The sequence below is a fragment of the Kwoniella shandongensis genome, chromosome 10, assembly GCF_008629635.2.
Source record: "Kwoniella shandongensis chromosome 10, complete sequence".
NCBI classification, from domain to species: Eukaryota; Fungi; Basidiomycota; class Tremellomycetes; order Tremellales; family Cryptococcaceae; genus Kwoniella; species Kwoniella shandongensis.
In genome coordinates this window covers 501,305-521,226 of record NC_089296.1, presented here as the reverse complement: position 1 = coordinate 521,226, position 19,922 = coordinate 501,305, and the positions used below count along the sequence as shown (strand labels likewise).

The 19,922-nt window shown below is 49.2% G+C and overlaps 7 protein-coding genes across 7 annotated transcripts; 5 read left to right on the top strand and 2 right to left on the bottom strand.

Moving 5' to 3' along the window:
- Window positions 1-700: 700 nt before the first annotated feature.
- CI109_105607 (uncharacterized protein) lies at window positions 701-2,424 on the top strand (the record flags this gene model as incomplete). The annotated part of the gene is made up of 3 exons (XM_032003501.1): window positions 701-1,406; window positions 1,588-1,828; window positions 1,914-2,424. 3 exons carry the CDS (start codon window positions 701-703, stop codon window positions 2,422-2,424), a joined length of 1,458 nt encoding a protein of 485 aa, XP_031862359.1.
- Window positions 2,425-2,870: 446 nt separating this feature from the next.
- On the top strand, window positions 2,871-5,255 carry CI109_105606 (uncharacterized protein; the record flags this gene model as incomplete). Its single annotated transcript, XM_032003500.2, has 2 exons — window positions 2,871-4,604; window positions 4,701-5,255. 2 exons carry the CDS (start codon window positions 2,871-2,873, stop codon window positions 5,253-5,255), a joined length of 2,289 nt encoding a protein of 762 aa, XP_031862358.2.
- Window positions 5,256-5,652: 397 nt separating this feature from the next.
- Window positions 5,653-6,968, bottom strand: CI109_105605 (uncharacterized protein; the record flags this gene model as incomplete). Its single annotated transcript, XM_032003499.1, has 2 exons — window positions 5,653-6,639; window positions 6,810-6,968. The coding sequence occupies 2 exons, from the start codon at window positions 6,966-6,968 to the stop codon at window positions 5,653-5,655; spliced, it is 1,146 nt and encodes a 381-aa protein (XP_031862357.1).
- Window positions 6,969-7,495: 527 nt separating this feature from the next.
- Window positions 7,496-8,368, top strand: CI109_105604 (uncharacterized protein; the record flags this gene model as incomplete). Its single annotated transcript, XM_032003498.1, has 1 exon — window positions 7,496-8,368. The coding sequence occupies one exon, from the start codon at window positions 7,496-7,498 to the stop codon at window positions 8,366-8,368; it is 873 nt and encodes a 290-aa protein (XP_031862356.1).
- Window positions 8,369-12,485: 4,117 nt separating this feature from the next.
- CI109_105603 (uncharacterized protein) lies at window positions 12,486-13,355 on the top strand (the record flags this gene model as incomplete). Its single annotated transcript, XM_032003497.1, has 5 exons — window positions 12,486-12,568; window positions 12,637-12,774; window positions 12,841-13,083; window positions 13,150-13,220; window positions 13,282-13,355. The coding sequence occupies 5 exons, from the start codon at window positions 12,486-12,488 to the stop codon at window positions 13,353-13,355; spliced, it is 609 nt and encodes a 202-aa protein (XP_031862355.1).
- Window positions 13,356-14,683: 1,328 nt separating this feature from the next.
- Window positions 14,684-17,820, top strand: CI109_105602 (uncharacterized protein; the record flags this gene model as incomplete). Its single annotated transcript, XM_032003496.1, has 7 exons — window positions 14,684-14,706; window positions 14,802-14,880; window positions 14,936-14,966; window positions 15,068-15,418; window positions 15,479-16,331; window positions 16,383-16,747; window positions 16,802-17,820. The coding sequence occupies 7 exons, from the start codon at window positions 14,684-14,686 to the stop codon at window positions 17,818-17,820; spliced, it is 2,721 nt and encodes a 906-aa protein (XP_031862354.1).
- Window positions 17,821-18,057: 237 nt separating this feature from the next.
- CI109_105601 (uncharacterized protein) lies at window positions 18,058-19,752 on the bottom strand (the record flags this gene model as incomplete). The annotated part of the gene is made up of 6 exons (XM_032003495.1): window positions 18,058-18,537; window positions 18,675-19,022; window positions 19,182-19,284; window positions 19,370-19,466; window positions 19,574-19,632; window positions 19,694-19,752. The coding sequence occupies 6 exons, from the start codon at window positions 19,750-19,752 to the stop codon at window positions 18,058-18,060; spliced, it is 1,146 nt and encodes a 381-aa protein (XP_031862353.1).
- Window positions 19,753-19,922: the final 170 nt, after the last annotated feature.

Genomic DNA, 19,922 nt, shown 5'->3' with positions numbered 1-19,922 from the left:
GATGACATGTTGTTGAGCTGTAGAATGAGTTGCATGTAGGCATATATCGAGATGAGATGAGATGATAGTACACATGGAAGATATGAGCACGTTCTACCCTCCTCACTGTGCGTCCGCAATCAGGTTAATATGACATAAGTAGTAGTGTTCTCCTTTCCCCGCAGTCTGAGTTCTGATTTATTACCCTGAAATGGCACGGCAACGGCTTCCCATCTCTCTCTTTACAGGTACTAGTACTTCTCTTGGCCTTTTATATCGAGTTTGATTGCTTGGCCCGCTTTCAACTTCCAACTTACAATGCTTATCTTAAGTTTGGTCTGATATTGTATCCATTGAAGAGAGATAGAGGAATCAGTTGTACTATACCAGTAAAGTCGGAAGGTCAAGTCACAACGATACCTCCGCTTCTCGCCCATCTGCCTACTTACCTGGCGGTAACAACTACAACACGGCACGTAACTTGACGGGTCAATATCATCCCGCAGTGAGACTTGGCTTGTTGGAGTTCAAGCTACGATTTTCGATTCGGGTCAGATCACATCCAATCTAATAACATCGCAAGACCTGGAAGTTATGATCCTCGTCGTCTCCGTCTTCGAGTAAAGAAGGAAGGATATCAACAAGTCGGGTTGTGTCGACCTGCTCGAATCGTTCCCGAATTCTATTCGAGATTTGCCTCGATAAGACACGATTGTACGACATGTCATCTTCGTCTTCTTTATTGGTGTCAACTTCGAAAGCCAATTCGCCGCATCGACTCGCTCGTTCTGCTTCTCCATCATCACCTTCTCCTTCTTCCTCAACACAGATGTCGAAACCAAATTCGAATTCTTCTCAATCTCAAAAGCAGATGCAAACACATCATCGACCTGCTTTCGTCCATTCTTCAACCAGTTATAACGGCAGTATATCACGACCCGCTTCTTCGACACAGACCCAGCATACTCGTAATCAACAGAATGCCTCTTCTGCTTCACCTTCCCGAGGAGGGAAGTCAGGCGGTGTGACCGGTTCATCCAGTCATAGTGGAGATACGGGCAAACCATATCATGATCATAGGGAATATTATCGATCGGAATATCTCCCTTCGAACGAAACGGACGATGATTATCCACCTTCTAAAGAATCTTATCCACCTTCATTCGACCACGACCACGACCACACCACACAGATGATCGATGATCCCTCTCGTGGGATATATGGATATCGTCGTACCCCCTCCGGTCTGGGTGAGGTGATCAATGGACGATCACCGCAATCTGGGACAGAGATGGAAGGTGCACATCGATGGAATCGCTGTGCGAGGGAAGGAGGTGCTTTGGGTAGATGGATGATGATTGGGTGGGTGATAACTACAGGAGGGTTCTTGATAGGTATTGGTCTATGGAGAGGAGAGGTATTTGAAGGTGAGTCGAGGATTTCCTTTGGCTTTGGCTTTGGCTTTGACAACAACCATGCGCGTGTGATTTTACGGCTTCGTAAATCCAAAACGATCAGCGCTGATCTGTGTTCACCTGCACTCGCCGTCCTTTCCATCTCGTCCTTCCTTTGCCCTTCACCCTAATTGCGTATTCTTCCCTCACTCAGCCCTCGACAACCTCTCCAAGACGCTTTCATCACTGGGATTCCAAGGCCACCTCATATTCGGCTTCCTCATCCTGATCACCACGATCCCACCTCTTCCATTGTACTCGACGCTCATCGTCCTATCGGGATATACGTTTGGCGCATGGGAAGGATTCGTGGTTTCGTACCTTGCGAGTTTGGGTGGTGCGGTCGGGGTGTTCTTGGTGGCTAGAGGGTGGTTGAAGGATGTCATTACGAAATGGTGAGTGGCAGACTGTTCACAAGTGGTCTATGCTATGTCTACATCGTTGACAGTGGGATCACGCTGACTATAATACCCTCCCTAGCCTATCCTCCTCCCCCACCTCAATGTCGTTACTGCACATCATACCCGCCAACCCGCATCTCTTACTGCTCATTCGAATCGCACCATACCCTTACAATCTCCTCAACGTGATTCTCGCCTCATCACCATCTCTCACTCTTCGAACATACACCACCTGTACTGCCGTCTCATTGTGCAAACTCATACTGCATACATGGATCGGAGCGGGGATACACGATTTGTCCAAGACTTACGGCGGTCACACGCACGGCCGAGAAGGAGAATTCGTTGATGGACAATGGAGACATAACCATACGAAACCATATGAAGACGGAGGGATAGAAGGGAGTCGCGAAGATGTCAAAACTCTGATGACATGGCTCGGAATAGCTTTGTGCATCATCCTCTTCTTCTATCTTACATATCTTGCGAAAAGAGCTGTGAGAAAGGCTCAAGAGGAACAAGAGAGGAATGGATTGGGAGAGGAGACGATGAGGTTCTTGGGGGATCAAGATGGAGAAGAACAGGTGTGATTGTGAATAATGGATATATACCAGTGGTCAGGTTGTACTTTTTCGATTGAAAGGGATTAGGCGTTGTCATTCTTCAACTAGGTGTTCAGGGGTTTGTATCTGTGTTGTGCAGAAGTATAGACGGAGGGGCATCTGTATCGTTTTCGTCTCTTCTCGACTGATGATTTTTTTTACATGTACATGCATATGTGGGATTCGAATGAATGGTTGATAGCATGATTGGGTGGGTAGTCATCTCCACGTGCTTTTCTCACGAGTAGTAGTCTTTGTGCCTGCCTGTAAACCTTTTGCTCAAAACAGCAACAAGGCGTTCGTTTCTAATCACTGACTATTCTTTCTCTCATGTTGTCATCGTTCACTTACTTATCACTTCGGTCCCGTCCGTCTCTCAACCAATACACATTTACGAGAGAAACACATAACACTCATGACACACTATCATGTCAATGACAGCACCACCACTATCACCACGACATGAACAAATGATCCTTCACTCACATCCACACTCTCCTCCATCTTCCGCACCGACCTCACTCTTTTCCCGCTCCGTCCCACAACACTCTCACCCTCGTCCTGGGATGGGAGGAGGTCGAACTCGTTCATCAACCATAACGAGCGCTGCTCGTAACGGCTTTCATGATGGCGGAAGTGAAGCTTTCGCTTCTAGATCCGCACCGACGAGTCCTTCAGGAAGGATACTTATGACTCCGCTTTCGAAGATATCGCCTATACAACTAGAACAACCATCCCAAACACATTTGTCGTCGATACCACGTCAACTCTTACCGACCACAGTTAACGCCAATGGTAACGGGGGAGGAAGTGTCCACGATGCTAGCTCTTCTTCAACAAATACAAGTGTGAACGGAGTGAGATTACCTCCGGCACAACCTATACATTCTCATTCACTTCCTGTTGGTTCGGTGATGCCTCGGGTACCACCCCCTTCGCAGTCATCTGGGATCACATCTTCTGCTCGACTGTACTACCCTTCATCAACTTCTTCCTCTTCTTCAAGTTCGAAGCCTATTGATATGAATGCTCCACAGCGGATACGGCAGCAACCACCTTCCGCATTCCCCCCTCGAACTCGCACCAATGACGTCCGTCAACTGCTCCGACATAACGGGACGGTCGGCGTTGGAGGGGGACCGCCTAGCGAGACTGGTTTATCTGACGACTCGATAGACTCTGATTCGACGGTTCGACCCGGTCGGAATAGACATAAACAGTCGCTCAGTCAGCCGGATTTGCAAGTACTGCGAAGTAAACGGGTAGAAGGATGGGCAGACGGTGTGATGAAGGGGCATCCGCATGTCCAAGGCCAGTCACAAAAACAACCTACACCACCTACGACTCGACGACCTTCTCTAGGTCGCACGAAAACACCCCCTTCGAGAGTCGGTTCGATCCCCACACCGACAACCGAACAATGGTTACCCGCTTCTCCGAAAACGTCCCGCTCTCATCCCTCTTTGACGGGCTTACGCAAATCACCATCACCTCGATCCACTGCACTGTCCATCCCCCTCATGTCCCCTATCAATTCATCATCATCCAACAACGTGCTCTCTTCATCTTCATCGTCGGAAGGATCGTCCCCTCGGATTTACTATCGTCCAATCAGCAGTACGAACCCGCACGCAGGGGTAGGAGGGATGAGCAGCGAAGATGCGGATGACGATTACGAATCAAACGATTCGCCCTCATCTGGTAGTCTGACGTTCAGTCCTAAACGTACTCGTTCTTCTACGACTGGCGGATTAAGACAACGATATCCGCTAGACAAAACCCGTTCCTTCAACACGACTACTAGTTCATCGTCGCTTGGATCCCCACCTTCGGGTCTAGGACTGTCTTTCGGACCATCGTCCGGCCTGGAGACGGAACAGGAATTAACCCCAACGACTGAGACCGTCACTCTCCCGCTTGCCCACCTCGAACGGATGATACGACAGTCATCCCTGCTATCACTCAGACTACTAGCGATTGTCCCAGCAGTCTGGGGAATAGCGGTGTTACTACAAGCGCTGGTCACAGGGAGACTGTGGGTGGATGTCTGGCCGTATGGAGTGGATCTCAGCAAAGAAGCCTTGGAGAGGTTGGTCCAAGGAGGTGTGATGGTTGAGGGAGAGTGGATGAGGGTTTCGAGGGGCGATATGGTGTTGTGTATTGCTTGGGTGAGTGCGAGCTCCTTGCTGTTCTTCTGTGCTACATCTCACCTGGACTCGCCTTGCAAACGAACTGAGCTGATTGCGTGTTGTTTTCGTGATCAGGCAATATGCACAGGTCATTTCTGCTTCCGACTTACAACAGGCTTGACGCATCGCTGGCGATCATATTACCCTTTACCATCTACCATTACCCGCCTTGTCTCGCTGCAATGTCTATGCTGGCCCGCGACCTATCTCACACTATGGTTCTTGGGTGCCGAACGACCTTTACTTGCATGGATCGTTATTGGCGTGACGACTGGATGGTCACGTACTGTCCAAATGTGGGTGACGAGCAATGTCGTCCCATCTTCGACGTCAACGTCGACGTTCGAAAGTGGTGGATCTGGCACAGGTGGAACAGTCGGTGGTGGTGGGGATACAACTCCCAACGGAGGAGGGGGAAACAGCAGGAAAACTTCAAATGTCAATGTAGGTACGACTGGACCACCAATCACTCCGGAAGGTTTGACAGCATGGGAAGAATTTACGTATGGACGGAAGTGGGATTGGGATGCTATTGCGAGAGAAGTAGGATGGAAGGTGGGGAGTTTGTTGTTGGTCACCACGGCGTGGTTGTTCTGGGGTATAGAGAGTGGGAGAGTGGTGAGGGCGTAGCGCGGTACGTGGTGGCATGAGTGACCTGCAAAGACAAGATTGGCAAGCAAAGTCAATAAGAGGTCAAGGGAAGCGGGATCTTCATGTGGAGGGATGGGCGACGAATATCTATCAAAGTGGATCTCGATTGGAATATCTCCACAATGCTTAAACACGACGAAAACCGAAACGATACTTTAATGACAAACGATCAACGAGACGACATTCACACATACAACACGCATCATCCAGCATATTGTACTTCAGACAAACACACACGAAAAATAATGGATGTAACATACATGAGGTTGTAGCCTTGTATATATTTATGCATGCATTGATGAACAGAGTTGGGGCTGTGGTTGAGAGTCCTTACAACATTGATACCGCCCTACATCCGCAATCGAGATCTAATCACCTACACACCGCTCGCCTCATCGTTGTCAAGTTTGACGCCAGCGTATTTCCTTCTCCAATGTAATAACGGTTCCAGATTCTCATCTCCCATCTCTACACCGACAACTCTACAGATGAACATCTCACTTCCTTCTCCCTTAACACTCGTACTCGTACTTTGGTTCGTGATCTGTCGTGATTCCGTCGTCGTCTGTGTGATTGCACGTGTAGCTGCGTCTTCGCAAAGATCTTTGAGACGAACACTCCCCACTACCTGACATCTCAATGAACCTACACAATCCTTCAGAGAGGGAGGATGTTGTCCCCCTCCCCCTGCCCCTCCTGGGCCGGGGAGGTCATCGGAGTCGGAGTTCCATACCCCGCTTTGGGAAAAGATGGAAGAATGATCGGTACGAGGTTGTGAGAGTTGGTCGGCTATCTCTTCGTTGAGCGTAGAAAGGAGTGAGATCGTCAGCGGAGTAGGAGGCGTAGGGATGGCTGGTGAAGCCTTTGTCGAGGTTGAAGTTGATCCGGACGGACCAGTAAGGGGCGAAGAGGAAGAGGATGATGATGATGGTGATGGTGATAAGGGGGATGTGGTCGTTGTCGGATTTGGTATTCTTGAGAAAAGCTCTTGAGCCCATGGTGGTGGATCTTCCGGCATTGGCAATGCTGATAACGGCCAGGGTAGTTCAGATTTGGGCGGTAATCGCATTCCACCGGTCCCAGCTACGGCTGCTGCTCTTGCCTCTGTTGATACTAATCGAGCTCTAGCTCCAGCTGCAGGCTTAGCTTCACCTTCGGCTTCGCCTCGCTCCCGCTCGTGCGCATTCACCCTCCAAGGTCTTAGACAATCCGCCATTCTTGAAGGTAATCTGAGCGAAAACGCAACGAGGGGATAAGGATGTAATGTCAATGAAGTGAAAGAGGTGAGTGTAGCTCCGTGGTATTTCGCTTTGGAATGAAGGGGGGATGATGAAGGGACTGAGGTGACGGCGATTGCGACGGGCTAGAACCAGAAGGTGGAGATTATGTCAGCTATGATTCTGAGTATGGTAGTTCGCAAAAACAGCAAGGCTAAAAGTCTCGTAATCGTTAAGACGAAACGACAGATTAGGACGATCGAGACACGCATTTTGTTGTTGTCGGATGAGGGCAGAAAAAACCCTTCTCACCCACCTGAGCTACATTCCGCATCACCTCTCTGAGCAATATGGATGGATCGCCCCCTCCTTCTTGACCATTCGCTGGGATCGAGACTGCTCGTCGTAAAGCTCGAAGAGGATGTCTTCGGCAATACCGAGCGCGGGGAAGTGACGATGTCGACGGGCGAAGCATGATGATTGGCGATCGATACGAGCTACTTTGTCGTGCTCTTCGCCGGCGATGCACTGCTCGTCGTAGTAGAGACAGACTACTTCTCTTCTTCTTTGGTACGAAGAAAAGTGAATGATGATTGTCGGGTCAAGTTTCAATAATCGTACCGGCTTCCCACGTGGTGGAGGTGACTCGGAGGTAGGTAGGTGATCGACATCATCAACAGTGCGCAGCGATAAGCTGTCGACCATGTCCAAGCTGCATGAATAAATCATACCTCCCATTCGAAAACTCTAGACATATCCACTACGTTTCTAGAATAATACCCTTGTTCACTGTGTAGCGAAGTTTCTGTGAAACATCCGGAGATCCCAATTCACCCTCCCGAGCGACAGGCTTTCGCGACTATTTCAACCATCATCAAGGCGACTTGCTCAACTTTCTATACTCTCTGATCAACCTCGCCCTACATAGATAATCACACTTGCTCAACCCTGTCGGGTTAGTGATCACGACGGCCAGTGGACACCCGACTCGCCGTTTCCGCCATGCGTAAAGGCGCTGGCATTTCCGCGCTATCCCGACACACGACCACCACTTCATCCTATTCAACTCTATCATCCTCCATCTCCACTTCCCAACTCTCCTCTCTCCAAACGCAACTCGAATCATTCCGCAATGCTCTCGTATCATTCTCCATCGCTCATCGGAATGATATACGAAAAGATCCTGCATTCAGACATCAATTCCAGAAGATGTGCGCCGCAATCGGTGTAGATCCGTTAGCAGGAGGTCCGGCTGGAAGTGGGGCCAGTGGAAGTGGGGGAGGGGTGAAGGGATGGTGGAATGAGATGATTGGGATGGGTGAATGGGAGTTTGAATTGGCGGTGCAGGTGGTAGATATTTGCGTATCAACAAGAGGAGAGAACGGTGGTTTAATAGAGATGGGAGAATTGATACGGCGTGTCGAAAGATTACGTCGAGGGGGAGGAGGAGCAGGTTCTGGTCCTACTGGTCAAAACAACCCTTCCAAGAATACATCAACTGTCACAACGACTTCTAGCGGCGTAGGACATAATGAAACGACAATAACTCCAGAAGATATACTGCGTTCACTGGAGATATTATCTCCTCTAGGAGCAGGCTACAAATTACATCATCCTACTCCATCCTCCACATTCATTCGGACCATACCCAAATCACTAGACACGGACCAATCGACCCTGTTAGCACTAGCAGCAACCACAGGAGGTCGATTACGTCCGAGGGAAGTCCGATTACAGACTGGATGGGGAGAGGTGAGAGTACAATTGGCTTTGGAGGATTGTGTGATGAGAGAGGGATTGGGTTGGGTTGACGAACAAGGTGATGCGAGTGGAGAGGTCTGGATCATTGCTGCGACGGATTTTGGAGGATCATAGTGTTGATTGGGAAAAAAGGCTTGAATTATTGTACGACGATAATCTTATACCCTTGCAGACAGACTGCGATTGTTGTATATGCATCACACATCATTCGCTTTTTCGAAACAGTGGATGGCCAAGGCCAGGTAAGGCATGGACAGTGCGTTGTGAAGGGTTCCCAGTTGATGAGGAAGGCAATGTTACCGATGTTGTGGATCAAGACGTGCCAACAGCGATGCCCAAATAATCTGTAACACGCGTATATGGAGGACACAAACAAGACAGCGTAAGGTCAAGTTGTATCGAGCCCCAAAGACAACTCCAGTGTCGTCTCGCTTCTCTACGTCAACATGCAGCCAACTCACAGGTTTCTTCCAACAGCAATTTTCCGGCCCCATCGAGACCGAAACGCACTCCCGTTGGAACATGCAAGACTCTGCACCTCGCCCACATGTTGCGCTCCGAGTACTGTACGATACCCGCTAGCTAGATACCGGCTCACCGCTCCGGACTCCCGAGTTCCATTGCCAGAACCCCCCCATGTGTCCTTGCATCTGCACATGTGTTTTCCCACACTTTGCGCTACGCACTTTTGTCTTGGCATTCATTGATTTTTCCGTTGGACTTACGGCCGGATAAATGGTGAATTGACCGAGTCGGTACTCTGTAAGGTTGGTTCATTCAGTGAGCGCCATGGCGTCGTTTTATTATTTTTGGATCATATCATTAATGAACATCATTTATTCAGTTCTACATGCATTATTGCATCCAAGGAGAGAAATCAAATTGTTCTTTTTGTTCGGTTGCTTTGCGATGCTTGCGTTGCTTGGGTGCAAAAGCGTACGAAGCATGAATGCGCAGCCTTAAACATCAACTTTTAACAGTATAACAGCTGATTGCATCGCTTCACCATCGCATCGCATCGGTCAATTCGATCAAATTCCTGTCCCCTGACGCCATGACCACTGTTATAATCTCGCCAAGAAATCACCGTCACAATCAAACGCCGACCAGCTACGAGCTACGGTCCGATTCCTCAGAACAGACCACACTGTGACCAATGACCGCATGGTGAACCGGTGGACCGGCAAGTAGATCTACCATACTGCTGCACGACCTGACCTGGTGATCGTGGTGATGTAAAGTAAGACGTAATGATGAAAAGGACCAAGATCTCTCGGAAAAAGAATGATCTACACATGTACCCAAACGTACATGCTCTCATAATACAGATCTTCATCTCGTACTCCTCATCCTCATCCATGACTACGTAGTGCGTGGTCATCGGATTAAGTACCGAATGATACTGAATGCGACGTGAGATGAGTCTGCTCCCACTTTGTACCCTTAAAATGTCGGAATGCGTAAAGTCATATGCATCGACACGAAATCAGAACGCTGTCGATGTTCCCTCCACTCGAAAGATTGTAATGCGCATCAGTGGCGTTTCACTTCCCTGTCATCCAACAGGGTTCCTAACGCCCACAAACACGTACAAAGCATCAACGTACTGAATAGACATGCCGTTGACAAATCTCTGTTCTCGTCTGTCTATGACTCATTCTCATTGTATTGCAATAACAGTAATGTCTCACAATGCATTATTGCGAAATGCAGATCGTCGTTCATTACGGAAAGATGCACAGAGACAACATGAAACGAGACATCGGCGTGCATCATTTCAACGAGCGACGCAGCCGCTCGCTCAATCAATCATGTATCCCCGTTTTCGGCACTTGCCCTTCTACTTCCGTGACTTTCGTGATGCATCAGACCAAGCAACACCGACTGTCGACATCATTTTCAAAAGGGTATTCGCGCCAGAAGGAGGAATTTCAAAGGATAAATCACCGGTTTCATAATTTTAAACCCTTGCGCATCGCATCGTGATCGACAGGTCCCGAAGCCACCGACCATGCCAGGCAGCAGATCAGCGATGTTCCCTCCATCTCTCCATTGGAACCATCTTCTCTCTCTCTTTTCGTCTGAACAAAGGAAAAAAGGAAAAACTGTTTAATAAAGCCCCCGTTCCACTTTATCAGGAAAGTTACGAAATGTACGAAAAACATCGGTACATATTTCCGTCCTTCTCGGCGCGTTCTTCCACCTTCTTCTGGTTCTTCGTCCTTTGCACCTAAAATGCGATGATGGGATGTTCGTCGCCCTTCGCCTGTCAAACCCCCATTTCCCCCATGACGTTACCTGAAAGTCTCACAAAACGTTCCCGGGGGTTTTTTGCGATCATACCAACTCTGGAACCGCTGTGCCTCGGACGGTAAGCGTCTTTTCTCTCGCAACGCAGGCATGTTATGTCGGTCGTTCAGGGTCAGGAAAATGGAGCACGATACGAGAGGCGGGGGGCGGATCACCAGCCTTGATCGCCTGGGACGAGGGGGCAGCTGTATCCTTCATTTCATGACGCATCTTATAGAAAGACGAATTTTGGGTGAGATCCCACATGCCTCTGTTGGGTTTTCTTAGCTTGTAACGAAAACCCTGCTCTCCTCTCCGTTCCTTCGCTGTCACGCCGCAACATACATGAGGTCCAAGTCGGACATTTTGGTTGTCACTCCTCACAGCTTGACCCGAACCATGAATGATTCACAGTCAAGGAAGGCGAAAGAAGCAAAGCAAAAGCAAAAGCCAACTACGAAGCGGATCCAAGTCCGAACAACTAATTTCCTATTCCTGAGATAACGAAACGAGTCCAAAGACGAAACCGAAAAGAAAACGAGAGACAGTGCGACAGAGTACACCCGGCGGGCAGGATCCCTTTCGTTTATAAAGAAGTTATAATAGTCATCGATCCCTATTCCCTTTTCTTTCCACTCGTCATCATTCCAATCACATTCCCATCGACCGACCCATGGGCTGTCACCCCCGACTCTCGATCAGCCTCATACTTCTATAATAACAAAAAGCCCCATTCACCCGAGAAGTAACAGAGGTCAATTCCAACCATCTCAGAACATTACCTTTTCCTCCACCCCATACACACCGACACTCAACATCGCATCAAGATTTGGGATCTAAGATCTCGTCAGTCACAAGACCAGATCATCCCGTCCCGAATACCAGTACCAGCTCTTGCGCATCGTCGTCGGCATTGGAGCATTATATATCCCGTCGGAAATTACATACACTGTAGATCTCCTGCTCAACCTAAACGTCGTAACGTCAACGGATATATTGCTGTTTAAACTCCATGGGCCAGGGGCATACAAACTCAAATCAAATATAACCGCCATTCATCATTCTTATCTACTTCATCCCCTCCATAATCACCACGACTCCGCATTCGCCCCCCATAGAACCTTGAGAGGTGTTGCCTATCCTTTCGGTTACATCGACTAGATCGCACATAGCACGCACGCACGCTTGATATAGCACATACCAAGCAGGGAGAAGAACAGATTTTATAGGAGGACTTAATCTACACCCGCACGTACGGTCACCGGCGCCGAAGAACGGAAGTGAGCACGAGCCACAACTCTGGATCTTAATCACACGGTACGTTACGTTCAAAGATCTAGTCCATCCCATCCCATCCCGAACAAACGATATGGCCGAGTCCGACAAAGCGATGAAACCGGTGCTGATGAAAGATGCATGCTGACCATGACACCCATCCACCAATCTTCCATTCACCGATTGACGCCACCCCCTTCTACCGCCTGCGCTATGCAACATGAAACATCAACCGAATCTATTTTCGTCATTGATCGCCTGCACCCCGTCCGTCCTCTATTGTCAACCCCGAACGTTTGACCTGTTCGGACATCACATCTCTCGATTGCACGTCATACATCTCTCTCGGGTTTCCCTCTCATTGACGCTCGACCCGTTCGCTTCTGCATCTCTCAAATAACCCCTCCTTTCTTCTTGTTTCGTTGATCGTCTCCTTCTTTCTTCCTTCCTTTCTACCACTGCTTCATCCGTTTCCAAATGTGTCCTTTCATGATCCCATTTGATCTCAACCTTCCATCGTATATAATCACGCTCGTATACACCCGATAATATCAACAACAGCCTAAATCTCTTTCGTTACTCGTCCGGCAAAGCCCAGGCGATCATCGAATGTTACGGTCCCACACGGTCTTTCAAAAGCTGCTGCGTCTGATTCCGTCATCAACAGATGCATCAACAGAGCGACGCCAACGTCCAAGAAGGCGAAGACGAGATGAACTTGAGTGGCATGAAGTTTGATGAATTAGGCAGGTGAGTGTTGGTTGAAGTGATAAGTCATGACTGTGATTGTCGTCTGACCGAATGGACTGAATTTTCAGGACGTATCGGATCACGCCAATTCAGCAACCTCAACGATCAGCAGCCTTTCAAGGGCTCTATCTCTCGCGATTGCCACTATCGCCGCCGTTAATACTCCAGTTCGACTGCTGGAATGCTGAAGGCGAACTAATATTACCGTGAGCGAGATTTCGTATCTCAGCTACTCGTTGTCCCACCACGTTGACACATTCGCTTTCGGACAGATACGAAGAGCTACCGTTTTTGGTCTGTCATCTCTCGTTGCAAACGCCCGATGGTGACGATGCCGCGATGATCGTCTCACCGGAAGGCGAACGAGTATCGATGCTTTACGGGTCGCTGGTGACAACAGCTGCCGAGATGAATGATCAAACCGGTGCTCCCGGATTGTATTTCGTTTTTCCTGACGTAAGCGTAAGATACGTTGGGAGATTTAGATTGCACGCGTCTATTCTGCGGATAACAGGGTAAGTGCAAACACCTTTAGAGGCGGAACGAGGGCTGACTTTCAACTTATTCGTGTTGTTGTTCAGTGGACCGCCACTGGATACCTGTGTGACGGAACCGTTCGAGATCCTTTCTGATGCAGACTATGTCGCACCGCGTGAGTAGTCCACAGAGCAATTGATCGATCAGTATTGAACGCTGACGAATGATTTCGTCAGCCATCACCGATCTCACTAGACATTTCGACTCACAAGGCGTTGTCCGATTCGGATTGCCTCGCTCAGAATGGTGATTCACTTTTTCCTCAAGTAAACAGTTATAACCCAGCACAACAATACCCAGCAGATTTTCATACACCTTACCATGGACTATAGTAGATATAGCTTGGACAATGACTTTGATATCCCAAAACGTAGTCTTTATCGCACGTCAGCATATGTAGTCAATAGTTTCATTAGTCAACTGCTCCACCACTTTCATCTCATCAGCTTGCCTTTCATACCGCCACATCCGCCACAATCATCGTATAGTCAACCCAATCATATCATCTGTATGAATAAGAATGCAATGCAAACACATACTTCACAATGCGGCGTGACGTGTGAGCGACCAACCGAACGATGGTTTATGCGAGGACTGTCTAAGTGGGCAATGTCAGTATTGCTTGTCCTTCGACCTTGTTAGTGTGTGATATCGGTGGAGTACAACTCACCTATATGTCATCCGTACCTATGCAATGCTTCATATACTATACAACAGGTGTGACTTTGGCTCTAAGCCCTTCCTTCTTGGGGACCCATACCCCATCCCGCCGGATCATCGGTCGCTCATCATTTCGCTTCGCCCGCTTCTAATCCTCACTTTGGGGGCTAGGTCTTCTTCGATAAGCTGGCTTGATATCTCGTTTCTCTTCTTTCTCTTTCTTCAGATAACATCTCCTCTCGCTTCTGGTCCGCTTCTCTTCGAGCTTGGTTGATCGAACTGTATACGTGGGCACCTGCGAGGGAAGTGTAGATATATGTATCAGCGTCGTAAGGGTGATACATTGACAGGAGGATGGTGATAGATAAGATGTATGATGTCGGGTATCGGGCTTGACAGACCGTCTTGGAAATTGGAGGTCTAATCCATGAAGGAATATGAAGCTCACCCAAGACAATCGCCATAGTAAATGCCGCTGCACTGAAGATGGACCGAACAAGGATTGACCAGTTAGTCCAGACCTTGAGTTGACGAGACAGTCAATTTACTCACGGCATCGTGAGATCCTTCACTCCAAGAGGCGGCATGATCAATACTCGTGCTCCCGACTCAACGAGATAGTTCAAAGCTGTTCGTTGACATGATAGGTTCTGTACTCGGAGTCCATTGTTATTGCAATATGCATGATTCTCCGAACCGCACCTAATATGTTGTTGGAGAAGTGAGACGACCGTGGGAAATTGAACAGGTTGAATGACCGCGCCTGCCTTTTTGATCCGTTTAAAACAATAACAATGCCCTTTTCGTATTTCCTCGTCATCAACCAACTTCTAGTCTTTCTTTCTTCTTGTCCTTCTATCTATATACAAACATCGAATTGTCACTCGCTACATCTTGCCTGTGTGTGAGAGCGTCAAGATGAGCGACGAGATACTTCGCAAGTGAGTGGCTCGTTAACTCTCGGTTCACTGCTATTCGGTTTGACCATGGACAAGCTGACAAGTTGAACGACCTTCTACCTAATTTGTGAATACAGCTCGGCGGCACTGAACGCGCTGAAACGACATCAACTTGTTTCTTTGTCCAAGAGATATGGACTGCGAGCCAGTGGCAAGGTCAGTCCAGTACTTGATGGACGGCAGGAATTGAAGCTGATTCATCGTCTAATAGAACGTCGAACTAGTTGAAAGGCTGCAAGAATGTAAGTCTATCTTTGTTGGGCTTTCCAATCCTACTTCCTCAGACATCTTAATCGTCGGTCCAGACTTTGCGCTGACACGGAACTTGCCTGTCCTCGTACAGACGCCATCACCCACGCTAACGACCTCGACTTCTACATACCTGAACCCGCTCCCACTCCTGGCCCATCAGTCTTCTCCTCACCCAACTACACCTCGGAGCCTATAAGTCCAATGCCCACAAGACTCACCTCCATCTCACAAACCCTCGCACCGACACCTCTCAATCACAAGTTCTCGCAAGCCAGTATCGTGTCCCGTCGATCTGAGGCTTGGGAGGTACTGTCGGACAGCGGAGCTAGTATGATATCGCCAAGAAAGGAAGAGGATGAACCGGAAAGAGGAATGAGCAAATCTGCCAGTGTCAGCTCATGGAAAAGTGCGAACAACGGAGAAGCGATGTTGGAGTTCGGAGGTAAGTCCGACTCCTGCTGAACCTGACGGTTTTAGACGCTCAATCGCACGCTTGTTCCAGGTCACCACCATGAACAGCCACGATCAACCAGCTCAATGAAAGCTCTTGCTACCTCGCTCACCCGACGAGGCTCCCGTATCCTTCTCGGCCGTAGTGTATCTGCGTCATCGCATCTGAGCGTCGAGGCTGAACAGCCCGTTCAACCACAGGCCCAAAATGAGCCGGAAACGGTGGAGGAAATAGCTGACATTCCTCCATCACCGGCTTCAACCGTCGGTGTGCCGAAGCGTCACTCAAGCTTTAGTCTCCTCGAACGTCCCAGTACAATCAGACTGTGCTCGCCTACCCCTGCCTCTCCTGGTCCTGTTACCTCGGTCGATGAAGCCGACGATCTGCCCTTCTTTGGTAAAGGTCACGCAGTGAAAGAACGACGCTCCATGGCGCCGCTTCGATCCCCAACGGGACCAGCCGCCGGTTTCTCGAACAATGCTCTCACCCGAAAGTCGATGCCCGCTCTCCACTCGAACACCCAAAGTGCATCTCTTTCGTCGATTTATCCTCCACTCCCCTCCATACCAGCGGAATACGCCAAACCTACTCCTATTCCTGGAGCATTTCCCCCCCTCCCCCCTACGCCTTCTAGCAATGCGGTGATTTTTGGGTCTAGCATGGACGCCGGTGTGTCCAACAAGCAGTTTTCTGAAGCAGCACAAGCGATACTACGAGAGATGAACTCCAAATTACCCGACGGGAGTGTCAAGTTCGGAGAAGAGTATCTAAAGGGAAAGAAGGCGGAGATTGATAAGTTGGTGCACGTGAACAAAGAGCTCGGAACGGGCGGTTGGGGTCTGGGAGAAGGACACGCTGCCATTCGGGATAGGTATGCGGAGGCGCATCAGAAGGAGTTTGCAAAGTGAGTACAACAAGACAGTCTATTGAGCTGTTTGGCTGACCATAAATCCAGGATGCGATCGATCTCGAAGTCATCCGTTGCGTCGAAACCACCAATTTCGAGAACAGGGTCATCTGCCTCGACTGATGGGGCGTCAACACACGCAGCCCCGAAACGCAAGCACGACCTCACCAGCTCCACCTCGTCGGCAACACTCCCATCAGCACCGAATGGACTGCCACTTCACGCATCTGAGGACAGGCAACGCAAGAAATCACGGCTTTCTAGCGGACCTCATTATCTCGGATCTCTAAGAGAAGCCGGAAAGAGCTTGGCGCATATTCTGGTCGAAGACAAGGCGAAACCAAGCGAGGCAGCATTGAAGAGGATGAAAGAGAGGCGAGATAAGAGACGATCCAGCATGGCAACAGGGAAGGGTGAGCTGGGAGCAGACCCTATGAAGGGTGATTAGCTTACACCATTTCTTATAGGCCGCAACCTCACATCCCGATTTGGCTTCTTGCGCAAGAAAACCACTCAGGCCTCTGATGCAACAGCCCTCGCGAGTTCCACGTCATCCGCCATGTCTCCGCCTGCGACCATTCCTCCTCCAACTATGCCTCGGAAGACTTCAGTGTACGCACCTCGAGACCCGCCACAACCTCGCAGGAAGTTTGATCTCGATGCTTCTCTTGCGAGAAAGCCTAGTCGTCGAAACTCCTCGGATCTGACCAACGTCATCAAGCGGAACCCAGAGATTCTCGAGCCGATCAAAAGTTCCGAAGAACAAGGCAAGGCGCAAAAAGATCGAGGCAGATCTACGTCCGCTCAGACTATGTTGTCTCAGAGCAGCAACGCCCCGCGTCGACCCAGGATACCCGATTTCGCTCCGCCCGGAAATAACAAAGCAGCTTCGGCTTCGGTGAACACGCTCGGATTGCCGATATCTCAATCCATGTCGTCATCACTGGCATCGTCGATGAAGAAGCAGAGTCAGGCGGATCTGATCCGTAATGCTCGACCCGCGCCGCCACCGCCTACCACTACCACCGCAAGACCGCCGACCATCAATCGTTCTTCCACTCTCTATCTTCCGACCGCTTCTTCTCTAGCAAGAATGCAAGCGACCGTCCGACCTACTCCTGAACGACCACTCCCCGCCGTCCCTTCTCCTGCAGTATCACAGAACCCTAGATTTGAAAGTACCGTACAACCATTTGGTAACGCCTCTTCGAGGGATAATCATCTTTTCGAATCAAATTTCCATTCTGTCCCGAAACCAGCTCTGGCCCCCAAGACTGCTCAGTTCGGGAATGGAGGAGGTAAGACGCCTATCAAAGGTTCTCTCGCTGCTGCTCGAGCAAGGGCAAAAGCGTCTGGTCTGAGCGCTGTGAAAAGTCGAGGGAATCTGAGGGAGGAAATGGAGATTAAGAGGAAGAGGTCGGAGATCAAAGCGAGACAAGAGAGGATCGGCGAGGAGAGAGAGTTGAGAGAGATGTTGCGAGGGTGAGAAGGGCAGTGAAAGGAAGTAGGACTGCCTTGCAAGTTGTTCTTTGTGTAATAGATATATACCCTCGTGCTTGTTCATATTGATACCCGCTTGTCTGATAAGATACCATATTACCCTTGTACACTGACCCCATGTATATTCACAGTCGTTTGCGAAACAAGAAAATGCAGTTCATTCACACGCATATATGCAAGCGGTCATTCGTTCAGAGAGATATTATCTACCTATACTCAAGTATCACTTTTTCAAAGCCATCTTCCTCTTCCTCATAGCAGCTGCTTTTCCCGCTCCAGCCTTCTTCTTCTTTCCCTCTCCTCCACCTAGGCCACCATCATCGACCACTGCGTCAGAGTCCAATTCTGATTCTCTGGGAGTACCAGTGTTTGATCGTGATCCTTTTCCAGTCCTGTTCTTGGCCATTTGGGCCCTTGATCGAGGGGCTGGAGTAGGAGTATCAATAGCACTTGATTCTCCATCATCGTCATCATCATCGTCTTCGTCTTCTCCGTTGACGCCGTTGTTTTTGGCACCGTTAGTGCTTGCAGATTGGGGGAGATCGAATCGCAGCGACGGGGGAAGAGAAGCTTGGACAGAAGGTGGGAGATGGGAGATGGTTTTAGACAACGAGAGGAAGAGGAGGGATAGGAACCATGTTTGGGTGACATGGGGTGACTGGGCTAGACCAGTGAGAGGTTCGAGGCTCCCGTCGTCGTGGGGCTGAATGGACGTATATAGATAGGTCAGCGATGTCCAGAGAGGTGAAGAGTGCAGTAACAAGATGACAACAAGTGATTGAATGCGTCTCACGGCTTGTTGTATATCATGGGAGAACAGAGGCCATAGTCCGCACTCACCAACAAAACTTGATCACCGCTGACGATCAACTCCAAAGTCCCCGCACCTTCATTACCCTCCACCATCGCCACTCTAACCTTCCTTCGTCTAGCTCCTCCAGCCCCAGCCAACCCGTTGACGTTGATACTTGATCCCGAGGCAGAAAGTACACCAGCTTGTGATCTGGCGGAGTTTATGAAATATTCGATACGACGTTGATGTTTGCGATAGTTCAGATTGAGAACGAGGTAATGTAAGCCCGAAGTGAGAAGGACGAGGAACATCAGAGTGTGGGACAAGGTGGGTCGGTATCGAGAGTAGTAGTAGCCTGTTCCGCGCCATCGAGGAACACCATTCTTGTGGAAGAACTGGAAATAGACAGGCTAGGATTAGCATGGTACATTGACAGATAAAGATTGTGGTTGTCTCCAGTCCTGTAACACTCATTTGGAGCGAATGGAACAGGCCAAAGCCAATGTCGACTTGACTTTGGAATGAGAAACACAGGATGCTATTCTCAAACTCACGTTGTACCTCTCCCTTCCCTCGGGCGATCTCAAAATTTGAGCAATGACACCCAATCTCGCAAATCGTTCTTGGATATTCTTGACACCGGGGTTCTTATCAGGACTACGAGACAGACCAGACAATCAGCGACGATTCTGTTCACCTCGCATCTATGCGGCATTTGGGACGCGCGCGCAGTGACACTCACTGTAACGCGAGAGACTTCTTCCTGTACGCTTTCGTGATTTCGCTAGTCGAGGCGGACGGTTCTACACCTATATGATTGTAGAAGTCGACGCCTTTGCCTATATGTTCCAAACGAGTGATGTGAGATGTCAGTTGGCTAAAGTCATACATTGAACTCCGCATATGGCATATAATAGGAGGTGCGGTAGGAAAGACGCCCACTCACCCTCTGCGGTTTCTAAAGCACTAACAAGGTCGAATATCTCATAATCCTCTTTTGACCAACTACACCCAAACAGTCGATCAATCACTAGTTTGAAAGTCCACTTCGGCAGATCAGACTCACGCAAATGCCGTCGCAGCGAACGCGAGCACGACAAAGAGGAATGCAAAGCTGGCCCTCATCGTTTCTCTGTTGGCCTTTTTGATTTTGTCAAAGTGAGAATGAGAACAGAGGAAGATGGAGTTACTCTTGTCTCGTTCGAAATTGTGGTCTGTGGGACGCGTTTTTGCGTTTTGCGTTTTCGGTGGAAAAGTTAGTTAGTAGCCTCTGACCTCATCATTTCCTTTTCGAT